At 44.3% G+C, this 14,497-nt stretch overlaps 1 protein-coding gene across 1 annotated transcript in view; it reads right to left on the reverse strand.

The window, feature by feature from the left end:
* The window catches only part of CLNK (cytokine dependent hematopoietic cell linker), a 76,164-nt gene that overhangs the window by 27,009 nt on the left and 34,658 nt on the right, over positions 1–14,497 (reverse strand). Inside the window, exons 7-10 of the mRNA XM_032399892.1 lie at positions 7,541–7,566; positions 7,308–7,327; positions 6,193–6,303; positions 732–759 (exon numbers count right to left, since the gene is read on the reverse strand). Of these exons, the coding sequence (XP_032255783.1) occupies positions 732–759; positions 6,193–6,303; positions 7,308–7,327; positions 7,541–7,566 (185 nt within the window). The remainder of the gene's footprint in view (positions 1–731; positions 760–6,192; positions 6,304–7,307; positions 7,328–7,540; positions 7,567–14,497) is intronic.

Here is a 14,497-nt window from a genome sequence, read left to right on the forward strand (position 1 = left end):
AGGAAGCCAGTGGGAATGAGGTGAGGCCACTCTGATTGTTGGACAGTGACTTTTCATCAGTCATAGCGGACCCACCACTTCTTAGGGAACTTGCTCATTGGGGGTTAGGGAGCTGAGTGTGGAGGGGCTCTAAGGCAGCTCCATGATACTTGACTTTCATGCTGTTTATTGAGCTTCTACTGCTTAGCTGGTCATTATGCACTTGCTTTAATTTACTTTAACTTTTTCACAACAACTTTGCAAAGAAGTATATCTATCTCTATTTTATGGCCAAGAAAACAGAAAGAGGGGTGGGGTTGTGTGTATATTCAAACCCAGGTCTGTGTGGGTCTGTATCTCAAATTTTTTGTACTGAGCCAGCTTGTCTTTCTTGTGAAGACCAAATGTCAAGGTATAGTACAATTTCCAACATCCTATTTCTGTAAAGCTGAAGACTGGACGCCATTGGTGGAGGCTTTATGTCTTCCATGGAAACTGGGATGCTCTTCATTGGACCGGTGAACTCCTGAGTATATTCAGGTGGCAAAATAAGACCTTGGTCTAAGATCTGGATCTTGACATGTTTTGCTTTAGTTTTCTCATCTTTAAAGTAGAGATAATAATACATTTGAGCATAGCTATTATGAAAATTAAGTGTGATAAAGTCTCTGAATCAAATAGTGTCTTGCCCATCACAGATGCTAATGCACAGAAATCCCTTCTTTGTTTCCGAGGACAAAATTTCCACTTACCTCACTTAAGTCCTTTAAGCTTATTTGCCTGTAAGGAAAATAAATACAGTGTTACATAAAATACAGTTCATAATGATCAAGATAAAATCACTCTGAGCCCTTAAAAACCTTTGACTGCATTTTCATTGCCAAATTAACAGCCATGGTCCAGTGTGATTTTCATCACTGCACTATAAAGCAAAAGCCAGGTTATTTTTCTCATAATAATTTTCTAAGCAACAGAAGAAGTTACGAGGCAATATGAAAGGTGGTGACAGAAAGGACATGAATAAACTAGCTTCTCATTTTTGGAGAATTTCAATAACGTCTTCATTTCTCCTGACATTTGGTTTTCCGTGTTGGGTTTCATTAGCACAGTCAGACCTGCTATTATTAGCTTGATTGCAAAGTTCTTCGTGTTTTGCTTTGAGGAAGCATAAAGAGTCTCACGTGTGAAGTTGTAGGGTACGGCGGGATCCCAGGAAGCCGTGTATCAGAGGAAGGATGCTTCCATGAAGGGAGACTGAGACAGACCATGGAATGAATGATGGGGTAAGAACTCAACACACAGTGTGCTGACGTGCGCCCTGGGCAGGTCTCAGAAGAGCCAGCAAGCCTTTTGTGGATACTGTCAATTCAATCACTTTGCCCCTCTGAACCTCGTCTTTCTCATCTCTGAAATGGCCACAAGAGCATTCATCTTGGGGGGTTACTGTGAGGATTGCTAGTGATAAGGATGACAATGTGGGGCACTCAGTGGGCACTGCTGTTGGGATGTGGTCAAAGTCAGATGAAGAGTGATGAAGGTGTGGGGGTGACAGGCACATTCTGTCTGCCTGGGTCTGCCGGAGAGAGACTGGTCCTGGGGAATGTGGGGAGGTTGAGACAGCAACACCAGCCTCAGAAGGTGACTGTTGATCTAGGGTGATGGAGATGAGCCCAGGAGCACACAGCGCTCAGATGCTGCATCCTGCTCTTAGACCACCAAGTAGTAGGGAAATGGACTGAGGGCCGTATTTTGTAACCAGCTCATCAGCCCATCAGAGATGGTACGTCTGCCCCCCTGCCTCCCACTCTTAATGGGGCAAGTGGGAAGATAATGAGATATGATCGGAAGTAATAAAGTTGAACCGCATAGTATTAATTATTTGGGTTAAATTGAGGCTAATTTCTCTTTTTAATGTTTAAGAGACTCTGGCATTTTAGGACTACTGACGTGGTGCTGGCTTTGCTAGTTGCAAAGGGAAAAACCATAGTTTTGTTGTTTAAATAGCAGGTACCTTCTGTAAATGACATTTTGGCTTAACCCTGAAGCATGGGGTTGGAGTTTGCTGAAGCTGCAGGGAGACGTCGTGGCTCGTGACCGCTCTGCATTTCTGTGTCCCTCTCAGTAAACTGGAGATTGTGATCTTGCTCTCTGCACAATGTGGTTGTGGGACTACATGAGGTAAAGCATCCGAAAGACCCCAGAGTGGACCCATTGTATTTAATCAGAGCTCAGCAAATGTCGTTTCCTCTGATGATTACTCAGGATGCTTTTATTTGGTGCATATGTCATGGTATTAAAAATACAAGGGAGTTATTCCCTTTTTCATCTCTTTCTAATTATGTCAAAGAGAGAGTCTCCATGTGGTGATGACTTTATCCAAATATTGCTCTTGCATTTTAATTGTCCTCCCTTTTAAGAAAGAGGAAATGCCACTGGCTCAAAGTTTGGGTCTGAAACTGTCTGTGTTGTAGTTATGCTAATGATGTTCCCCTTTTAAGTACATTTCCTTACTTTAAAAAATGAGCTGAGCCAAAAATATTAAGTACACGGATATGATAAAAATCATAACAATGGTACATCAATGGTTGAGAATGCCCAGCGAACATTCCCCTGACTTCAAAGTTCTCTTCCAGCTTTCAGTTGTCGGTGAAGGATTTAAGTGGTGTGTTCATGAACTGAAGTGCTTCGATTCAGCAATGGTTTTGTGAAGCCAAGACCTAGCTTTCAAACAGAGACTGGCTGAGCAGGTGGAGACAAATGGCTGCAGCAATGCGCAGAGCCACATTCACCATCGGGAGAGCAGAGCCCGTTGTAAAGGGCTGCAGCTGTCGGCTGCCTTCAGTGGCCGCCGTGGATTACCCCATGTGAATCACAGCCTCCCCGATGGAGCGCCATCCATCCCCAAGCGCCCACGGAGCAGCTGGTAGGAGGGGAGTGGGCATTAGCCTTCCTGCATGGGCTGAAGCAGCTCAGCTCTCCAAAGTCCCTTCTGTTTTCAGAGAAAGTGAACCTAGCCACAGCCTCCTGTGGTTGTGGACAGGCCACATGTGGATCATTAGTAATGGCCATCTGACTACCAATATGGCGCCCAACTCAAAATGAATTTGGAAGCTCTCCTACAGCAAAACTCTTTCTTATTCATGGTGACCTTCCTGGTGTCTCACATAGGTTTTTGACCCTTTCAACAGTCCTACGCCAGCCCTATAACTTTGACCAAGTCACCTAACCTCTGTGAATCTTAGTGACCCTCTGTGCCCAATGGGTAGGGAAGTGATTTTTACCAGGCACCTACTACGAACCAGCCGCTGAGCCTTCGAAAACCGTACTTTAGAGGGCTGCTGGAAGCATACAGTAAGATGGGATGTCATGACACTCTGGAGGGGTTGATAGTGAAGAGACCCAGCCAGGTTCTCGTCACTTCTAAAAGTGATTAAACAAATTTAACTATGGCTGCAGAAACCCAAAAGGATGCAAAATGCAAACTTGTAAGGATTCCAACACCATGGTGTTGGCTGCACGATAGGCTGGAGTGATCCAGACTGCAGAGGAACTCATTTGCAGATCAAGGGAGTATTATTTTAGACACTGGAAGCTGGAACATATGTAGAAACGGCCTAAAGACCATCAAAGCTTTACTGACAGATTCTTGGAACCTGGTTCCCTCTGGGTCCTTAGCTCTGCCTGCACATCAGATTCACCCAGCGGAGCTTTAAAAAACATGATGGGTTCTTCTTACCTCTCAGAGTGATTAAAGCACATACTGGGGAATAATACTTTTAAAAAAGCTTTCCTAATTATTTTAATGTAAAGCCAGAATGAGAAACATTGCACTAGAATATATAGCCTGTATTTCAAGAGAAAAATAGGGTTATGGGTGCCTAATTCTTTTGGGTACAGATGGGAGATGATGTTCAGGTGTTTTTCTTTCTTTTCTGTGCCGTGACAGATATTCTCCTAGGCACTCTAGAGAAATCCTTACCACTCTGTCACATGGGGACCTTTCTGCTGTCTTCACAAACACGGAAACTCAGAACCGTTTGAGAGCTTTATGAGATGATGTAGCCAGAAGTGACTCAGCTGGGATCCAAACCCAGTTCTGCTGGGTCCCAACACCTGTGCTTTCCAGCATGAAGAAACAGAAGGAAGAGAAGATCCTCTCTTTTTCTCCACACTGAACAACCTCATCAGCTCTGATATTTTATTCATCCTATGTTCTACCTCCTTACTTCTCTGAGTTTCGACCAGTTCTGAACATATTAGACTCTTTGGTCAGTAGCGTCAGGGATGATCCATTTTACGTTTCCAATTCTGATGACATCACTTTATGGGTTTCATGGTCAATTGTTGGCTGTTGTCCCCTCCCTGTTTCTCTTGATTTGAAACTAGAAATCAAAACTGAGGAAACTTGGTGACTCCCAGTCTGGCTAGGACCCTCTGGAAACGGCAGAAGGAAATACAGATTTATCGAAGGTGTACTATGTGCCAGGCAGACATTGCGCTAGGAACTACGCACACTGAAATGAGTCAGTCCCCCCTTTTGGGGTGGAACAGACAGAACTGTATCCGAATAATTATATGGGGTGAGGGATGGGCAAGGGTGCCAACAGGAAACGGCTCAAGGTCACAACTATGTGCTGGGCAGGAAGTGTGGAGCGCTTGGCATGATTCATCTTGTGTAATTCTCACATTAGCCCATGAGGTAGGTGGTAGGTATTACTGTTATCCTCACTTTACCACCCAGAAGGATGAGGGCTGGGTGAAGTTTAGTCATTTGCTCTAAAGCACTTTCTCAAGCTCTGCATCATTGACCTTTGAGGGCTCATTATTCTTTGTCACAGGGCGGTCCCGTACACTGCAGGGTGTTTAGCGGCATCCCTGGCCTCCACCCACCAGATGCCAGGAGAATTCCCACCACCCGACTCATCACAACAAAATGTGTCTCTGGACACTGCTAATTTCTCCGAGGGCAAAGGCACCTCCAACCCAACCTGCCAGTTCATAAGAAGGAGCACCTAAATTTCAATTGGGGCAGTTGGAATCGACACCTGAGAGCTTGCATCCCTCCCCACACTGCAAGGCCAGTGGAGAAGCCGGCAGACGAGGGGAAATGGCACCGGGGAGAGGACGGGGTTCTGCCTGTCAGAGGTATGTTTGCGTGGGGCTGCCAAGGATGAGCAGATGAAGAGACATTCACCAGAAAAATAAGGGGGAAATGGCCTTTTAGGCTCTTCAGCGTTCCCCAGCAGAACCAGTGATGACTGGGTTTTCCATAGAAGCTCAAAATGTGCCTGATATTTTGAATTTATCTATGAAAAATGCTGACTGACTAATGCCTTGTGCTCCAACCTGCTGATTCAAGCTTTCCATAAGAAAGCGTCATTCATTCCATGCAGGACCAAGAGAGAAATGTTAATCTCTGTTCTGACTTCTAAAATGAGGAAATTCTGGAAATTCAAACTCTCTTGGGGGGAAAAAAAGCGCCTATTCGCATTTGTTACATTTTGTGATTGTTGTTGGCTGCCAGATGACCCACACGTTTGGGAATGGGACTTTGTCGTCAGCTTAATGACATAGAGTTGGCTTTTTAATTATTTGTCAAAATGGCAATAACGTTTTTGACAAATGGGTTTTCACACGCGGTTGTATTCCCACAGCCGGGGTGGTGAGAAGCCGGGGGGCAGTATTGGTCCACAAATAGCCTGAACCCCCTTTTAGTTTTTACATAAAAAGTCCTGATTCCTTTCTGGCACTTAACATTTCCTTCTGTAGCAATTCAGGTCTCAAGTGAGCCTTTGTTTCAATTTTATTACAAAGAAGGTGTAATTTTTTCTTTCTTTTTTTTTTTTTAAACGGTTTTATTTATTTGTCAGAGAGAGCGAGCACAAGCAGGGGGAGCGGCAGGCAGAGGCCGAGGGAGAAGCAGGCTCCCCGCTGAGCAGGGAGCCCGAAGTGGGACCCCGTCCCAGGACCCTGGGATCACGACCTGAGCTGAAGGCAGACGCTTAACGACTGAGCCACCCAGGCGCCCCAAGAAGGTATATTTTCTGTTAAAGAATCCAAGTGCAGTTTTCTAAGAGTCTTGTCCCTCCATGCATCATTGGCTCTTCCCAGCACAGTAGGAAGACTGTTTCCCGAGATGGCTGGTTGTCCTCACCCTCCCGAGCCCACCAACCTCCCTGGGCATCTCACCAGCAACAACACCAAACCTGTCACCTGGGCCCTTTCTGGACGTCGGGGAAGCTGATCCTCTGAGGGAGGGGTGACCGGCGGCTCTCCGGCTGGGGGGGCAAGGGCTGGTACTTCTTTGGAAGAGTGACAGGTGGCCTGTGGGAAGAGTCACAGTGAGAGTCTGAGAAGGTTCGCTGTGCAGGTGGCTCCTCAACCAGCCCTGTCCTCTGTGTCCGCAGCTTTGGGGGGGGAGTCCATTTTGGGGTGCTGGCTCCTTGACGGGGCAGTCTGATCCATTTCAGGTAGCTGCGATTATCCGAATACTGTAGTCATTCTCCTGCTGAGCCTAAAGCTCCCTCCCTGCAACGTGCCCTTTGGTCTGGTTCTGTTTTCCAAAGGGTGGGATGTCATTTTCTGCAGGGCATCATAGATTTCTCAATATGCCACCTATCTGAGATTGAGGAAGACTGGAAGATGTGAGCTCTTTAAATGCCCCCAAAGAATTAGGAACATGTTGGAGAGTCAATGAATGTCTCACTCACCCATTTATTCTCACATTCACTCATTTACAAAGCATATCGGGCACTATTGATGGAGGCTGGAGATGCAGAGAGCAAAGACACAGTCCATGCTCTAGACACTTCCCTCCAGAGTGGCAGAGAGAGAAGCCATGAGAGGTTACCAGCAAGGGTGGTTCGCGCTGTGATGGAGGTCCTCTTGGGGCCCCGAGAGGGACAGCAGAGTGCCTCACCCAGAACCTGAGAAGTCAAGGCTGTGACTCTCACGTGTATGTATAATAGAATAATAGTAATATTTCTATATATACTAGATAGGAAAATCTGTGTGCATATATAAATATAGGCCTATACCTTGTAAGTTCCTGAAGGCATTTCCTAGGGCCAGTACCGTCTGGGGGGTTTCTGTACTAAATGGAGGGAAGAAATGGGGAAAGGATGGGGAGCAAGGTACACATCACGGACTGATGAGTGAAGGTACGTGGAGCGGCTGACTTGTTCGACCTTGTTCACTGGCAAGCTCATCTTAGTTTCTCAACTATCAACTGTTCGTGTTTTTCTTTTTTAAATTCTGGAGCTTTTCAAATTCTGGAACTAATCATTTAAGTGCGTAGCAAAATACAATTTCTATTTTAGGTGTCTTACCGAGGAGGTGGTAAAGGAGTCTGCAGAAGGAAAGAGAATCAGAAATTAAATTTATTATTCTCTGAGCAGAAGTAATGCTTAACAATTTTGGGGTTTACAAATAGAAATGACAAATCCCAACCAAACGCCTGGGTTATATTTTTCAAGTGATATCTAAGCCTTTACATTGTCCACATCCCCATGCTTCTAAAATAAAGAGTGGGTAACAAACACATTTTAATGATTTCTCTTACCTTGTTTCCCTTTGTGGGTCTGTCTCCTGAAACATAAGAGGGAGAGCAGTGAGTTTATGGAAAATGTCATCAAGCTAGTTTTACATATGTTTGAATGGAAATCATTCCCATTTGAATAATCTTGATGATAATGTCAATTAAGGTTTGTTGAGATCTTATCAGGTACCCAGGACCTAATTATACTAGTTATGTGATCTCATTCGATCCTGGCCTTTGTTCTGGAAATGAAGAGTGAGGTATGGGGAAGTTACTCTCCAGTCACCCCGTAAATGGTAGAACGGAGACTTCATTGCATGCGGTATGACTCCCAAGGTCCCCCTCTTAACCACTAACTCTTGATTAGAATTAACATTTTTATATATCTCTATAGTTATCTCATTATTTCAAATTCCTGCCACACACCTTCAGTGGACATTTCTGAGCAGAAGAAAATAGCATCACAGTAATTTCCCGATGGGAGGGTTTTCTAAGACTCCCAAATCCAACTTTTATTTTAGACCAAAGTAAGGACAAACTAGGTAGGACAATTGCTCAAGACCACCCAACCCTAGAAAAGCCTGAATGAAGGTCAGGAGGGCTTTCCCTGACTCTCAGGTAGTTTTATTTCCACAATTGGATTCAACTCAAAGACAGTTATTGGGCTGCTACTCTGAGCTAAGCACAGAACCAGGCACCAGGATACAAAGACAACATGGCCTTCCCCTCAAGGTGCTTATGGTTGTTCGGTTTCCACGCAAAGGTCTGGGTTCTGGGGACGCAGTGAGGAGGGTGAGACACTGTCCCTGTCGCCATAGGGTTTATACCTAGGAGCACAGATGTGCATTGAAAACACTATTAAATCTCTGAGAATTTGAGAGAGAAGGTCATGGTATTAAAGGGATACGCAGGACATTTAAGTTAGTCTGGGGTGTCAGAAAAAGCCTCCTTGAGAAAGCAGCGTTCACTGATCTGTAAGAGCGGATGTGGTGTTGTAAATGGTGTTTTATATGGCTGTGGGAGGAGCCAATGGGAAAACGTGGCTCCGGTCGGAGGTGACTTCACCCTGGGCTGATTACTGGTCTCCACGCGCTTCGTTTCCTTGTGTGTGAAGCAGTGAGGCCGGACGGGCTCAGTGGTTTTTAACTGAGCTCTGAAGGGCGCCCTGGGCTCCCTTGGGGACTTGTAAGGGGTGGGAGGGTTAGGGGACTGGTTTCTGGCTCATTGTCGCATGTCACAGGAGGCTCCATTCCATCTGCTTCCAGATTTCTTTTGGGGAAAAGTCCAGCTGGCCCAGAAAAGCACAACACAACAAACACTTGTCTGGATGATTTCAAGGGCTCTTCCGGGTCTAAAATAATTACTTGAGTGAGCAAAATTACCATTCTCCGTATTTTGTTTTTGGAAAACACTTTTTAAATGGATAGACTAGATTTCTCAGCATACATTCAAACACTAATGGCAAACAGGAATCGTAGATGTTCTTGGCATTGTAAAAACCAAATAGGATCCGGGATGGATTTCAACAACAGTAGCGATCTAGTTAATGTGAGATCTCTGGCTATTTCAACGGTATTTCCAAAGAGCTTAGACCACGTGATGTCCTCTTAAGGCACCAGGTCAGAAAACGTAAGATTAAGTTCGTCTCACTTTGCTGTGCATTGGCTTGACCCGCAGAGCTCCCCAGTGGACTGTCTCGCTGTTCATAATGATGCCTTTCCCTGTGAAGCTAGATGCTGGCTTTCTAAGAGGCCTTTCTTCATAGCTACCACTATATCTATGGGGGATCAATTTAATTTACTGGAAAAAAAATTCAATAAAGAGACTGAGTATCTGGGATTCAGTAGGCACATTCCATTTATCGTTTCAGAGATATCTATCCCGATTGCTTCAGTGACTGAGCTCAGAAAAGGACATCTCTCTTCCTTTTATTCATTGGCTTGTTATTGCGCATGTAGTCTATGTCAGGCCTGGGTTCATTTGTAATATATTTATTGATGCAGCTGTTGGGGAATATAATACCCAAACAAAAGTTGCTATTCCCATGTAACTTGTATTTCACTGGCAGGACGTAGAAAACAAATAAAAGTATACAATGACAAGGACAGGTGAGGACAAGTGCTCCCAAGAAAAATGCGACAGAGTGAGGGAGAAAGCAGGGCCATGGAGAGAGCCAGAGCAGGAAGAGTTCTCCATCTGTCACGCAAGAGAGATGGGGAATGGGGTGACCATTTTTTAGGCAGATCCCAGAAAGCCTCTCTGGTTAGTTAATGAGAACAGAGACCCAAGGAAAGTGAGGGAATCATGTGACTTTGTGGGCAGGAGTTTCGTGACAGAGGGAAGAACAAGTGCAAAGGCCCTGAGGTGAGATGAATAAGAGGGAGGTACCGCTTGAGCAGTGGTTGCAGAGTTAGGGACATCCCCAGATCACCTGCCGTCTTGTAGGCTGTGGGAAGAGCTTTGTTTTAAACACGTTGCATCTTTTGATACACTGTTCATGTGTCCTGTGTCTTCATTATAATATGACATTTTCTCTGGCATCACTTAGACTTAGTTCCCCACCCCCGCCAATTAAAACAGTTTTGTATATGATATCATTAGCAACAGCAGTGGGGATTTCGGCTGTATCAGATATGTCTGTTAGTAATCATTTATGCTGTCGAGCTTCACTTGTTTGTTGCTTAGATAATTGAAATCCTACAGACTAGCAGGGAAGAGTGAATTTCAAGAATCCTACAAGCGAGAAAACTGGATCAAATAGGCAAAGTACCATGCCATGCTGTGATAATTCATAAAATCCAACCAGCTTTGCTTTGGAGGGGGAGTGTTTAATAAAGTAATAACAGTTCAGGTATTTGGGATAATGGAAGAAGATGAGATATGGAGTGGAGTTTCTGGAGTTTGAATCTTGATTCTGCTACTTACTATAGGCAGGATCATAGCAGGTGCTCAATAAATATTTATGAAATAAGCAAATGGATTGAAGGACAGCTGAGTTTTCTCATCTGGAAAAGTGAGAAATGGTTATTCACACTTCACTGGAATTCATGCATGGAATACACGGGTTAATGGACTTCAAGTACGTGGCTTGTTAATGCACGCCCAGTTATTAGCATTATTGTGTGATGAAAAATTAGAGGGGGAATGACAATTTACTCTCCTTGTGAAGTACACACAAATATTCTCAAATGCTAGGAAAACTTTCCACTCTGTCACATAAGAAAACCCAAATGTTTGTTCTCTGAGGTCCTCCTTCCCTTGAAATTCAATAAAGTGGGTTTCACGAGGAGGAGGCTTGCATGCTCGCCATCTGGTGGCCATCTGGGTAATTAGCACCATCTGCCAACAGCGTGTCCTCATTTGCTCTTCGTTCTGCAACAAGATTGATTTCACTTCCGCTACAACATTTATTGCTGCTTCCGCCATAATATGGTGCGGTGAGCACAGCATGGCTGTAGAATCTGATGGATGGGGCTGGACTGTTACCTCCACAACTTATTAGGGAGAAATCACAAAGAGATCGTCAACCTTACAGGGTTCTGTGAAGTTAAAGCAAAGCATCCTGGGGAAGAAAGTATCACAAGACCTGTTTGTGGTTCTGTTGGAGCAGCTTGTCCAGCGTACAAAGCTTGCTGTTAAATTTTAGGAATTTTGCAATGCGGTTGTTAAACACAGCCATTATTAAAAAATAAACTATTTCATGTACACTTCAGTTATACCAGAGACTGCCGAACTGTCTTCCAAGTGGCTGTGCTGTTTTGCATTCCCACCGGCAATGCGTGAGAATTCCTCTTGCTCCACATCTTCACCAGCATTTGGTGTTGTCCGTCCTCTGGATTTTGGCCATTCTTCGAGGTGTTTAGTGGTATCTCATTATTGCTTTAATTTGTACTTCCCTGTTGACGTAGGATGTGGAACATCTTTCCATATGCTTATTTGGTGACGTGGCTATTGAGGTCTTTGGCCCCCTTTTTAATTGAACTGTTGGTTTTTTTATTGTTGAGTTTTACGAGCTCTTCGGATATTTTGGACAACAGCCCTTTATCGGATATGTCTTTTGCAGATATTCTCTACAGGTCTGTGACTTGTCTTCTTATTCTCTTGACATTGTCCTTCCCAGAGCAGAAGTTTGTAGTTCTCAGGAAGCCCAGCTCATCAATGATTTCTTTCATGGATCGTGCCTTTGGTGTTTTGTCTGGAAAGGCATCACCACCCCCAAGGTCGTGAAGGTTTTCTACTCTGTTATCTTCTAGGAGTTTTATAGTTTTGATTTTTAATTTAGGTCTCTGATCCATTTTGAGTTAATTTTTGTAAAGGACCTAAGGCCTGTGGTTAGATTAATTTCCTTTTTTTTAAGAAGAGGATGTCCTGTTGTTCTAGCACCATTTTTTGGAAAGACAATCTTTGCTCCATCGGATTGCCTCTGCTGCCTTATCAGAAATCAGTTGACCAAATGTGGGTTGATTTCTGGGCTCTCCATTCTGCTCCACTGATGCATTTGTCTGTTCTTTAGCCAATACTGCACTGTCCTGATTACTGGGCCTTTATAGTACGTCTGGAAGTAGGATAGTGTCAGCGCTCCAAATTTGTTCTCATACTTTTTTTCCCCAGACATCTGTTTTCAGACATTTACCACTGCTTGTGATCTGGTGTTGGCACCACTACTAATGAGCTGAGTGATTTAATACAGATTGATTGGCCTCTCTGGGCTTCGGTATCCTCATCTGTGACTTAAACGGGGGGACAAAGATATGTAGGATCCAAGAATGTGTTTCTTGATAGAAGGGACAAGACACAACAGGGTGGCAACAAATGGGATCTTTGAAATCACTCACATGGGGTTCGAATCCCTCCTCTGTCACTTACTGAGTGACAGTGGGCAAATCATGCAAACGCTCTGGGCTTTGGGTTCCATGTCTGCAGAATGCAGATCAAGAAGCATAGTTCCTTGGATGTGGTTAGAATTAAATAAAATAATACTTGTTTTTCACTTAGCTGCCATTTGATTTATGTTAAATATATGCCATACCCTTTATCTATGAAATATGATCATGAAGATCAACACTTCAGAAATGGACCATCAGTGTAACGTTCTGTAATTAGAGAAATAGACTCTGGGCAAAAATGGATAAAACCTGGGCTCAGTTACAGTATTCATCATGTCTAAGAGTTTTATGATATATGGACGTGAATCATCAGGACTGCATGTCCTGATGATTAATTATGAAAGAGCTTAAGAAGCAACTTAGGATCCAAGTGGCTAATGTAGATCTGACAAGGCTCCTTTGAGAAACCTCCCCAAGTCTATTGAAGCGTTCAGAAATTAATTCCAACAATAAGTTGCTGACACCCTTCTTTGGGTTGGGCAGGGAGAGAGTAAGTTAGGCCAAGCCACGGATTTGAGAGGGACATACCTTCTTTAGCAGCTGCTCAAATCGGATCAGAAAGTATAGTCTCAGGAGCGTGTACATCAACATGCACTTGACCATGTATAGCTGCGTGCTGGGGTTAGTGATGGACGTGGGATAGAAGCATCTTCCCCAAACAAAGCTGGGGAAGGTCTTCTCCGCTGACCTGGGTGTCTCAGGGAATGGAGGGAGGGAGGTCAGGTAGGGCACGTGAAGGACTAAGACTTCAGGGGGTGACTTGGGCAGTGGGGTGGGTGGGTTTGGGTGTCTGGATTCACAAAATGCTAGAGACCATTGTGTTCTACTCTCTTTCTACAGATGGGATATTAAGGCCCAGTGAGGGAATATCATCTGCCTAGATTTGGAAACAGAGAAAGAGATGGGACCAGAAGCAAGCAACGCAGGCCTCTTGACTTGCTCCTCCGCAGGCCCCCACCTAGTGGGGGTGCATGACTGAGGGTCACAGGCTGGTCTCTAGGTGGTCCAGTGACACCTGGAAATGCTGATTGAATACGCTTTTAAAATGGGCTAAATTTTAGACTTAATTGAATAAATATTTACTATGCATCCCCTATGTGTGCTGCTAGCACAGTGCTCTGTGTTTGCTGTAGGGAAAATAATGTTCAATAAACGTTGATCCTTGTGATTGAGGAGGCTAGCTTGTTTTTCATATTCATCTACAAGACTTATTTTGTATGCTGAACACCAGACTGGATAGAGCATGAAATGGTTTTAGTTTAGAGAGAGAGTCAGGAAGGTGCTCGAGTGCTGGGAGAAAGACAAGGGCCAGAGGCAGCCCAGAACCCTGCGAATCTGCTCAGTTCAGTAGCCCTCCGTGGAAGGTCCACCATGTGTCAGTGACGGTGCTATAGGTTTTCACTGGTTCTCACCTTTCAAACTGACAGATATTGTACGATATCGCTGGTATCGCCTCCATTCTAGACAAGTGGAGACTAACGTGGAGAGGTTATGATCCTTGGAGTTTTCTTATTTGCAAAACAGTGGTGCTGGGTGTGAACCCAGGGCTCCGTGTCCACAGGTCTCACATTCATGCAACCACATTTTAGCTGCTTCTGAGCATCAGAAATCAAGTTTCACTTCCCGTGAGGTCATTGTCTCCCATCTCGGTCCAATGTCTCTTGCTCTGTGAAGCCTTCCCTGGAGACACAATTCTCCTCCCAGGCAGAATGAAGTACGCACTTTGTTGAGTTCCCAGAACACTTTGTGTTGACTGGACCAGATTGTGGGCTCCTCATGGTCTAAGGTCTTATGCTATTCAATGCCTGGAACAAGTAATTTTAAACAAAATGCCCTGTTACCCGGGAAGTTATCACCCAGTGTGCTAACTCCCTTGTTTTTAATTCCTTTATTTGTGGCTACTTTGTATTTCTCTTTCAGAAAGCCGTATTTGTTAAAATGAGCAGTTTTATCAGATGCCCTTCCTTTTCTCTGAGCCTTATTATTTTCTGTGTATGTGAGGGGGAGACAAAATGCTTTCCTGTAGTCCCCTTACTGAGGGGTTTTTATAACATTTATAACATTTATAATAAATTTATAACATTAACTTTGAACT

The sequence above is a fragment of the Phoca vitulina genome, unplaced genomic scaffold (assembly GCF_004348235.1).
Source record: "Phoca vitulina isolate PV1807 unplaced genomic scaffold, GSC_HSeal_1.0 scaffold3, whole genome shotgun sequence".
Classification (NCBI taxonomy): domain Eukaryota; kingdom Metazoa; phylum Chordata; class Mammalia; order Carnivora; family Phocidae; genus Phoca; species Phoca vitulina.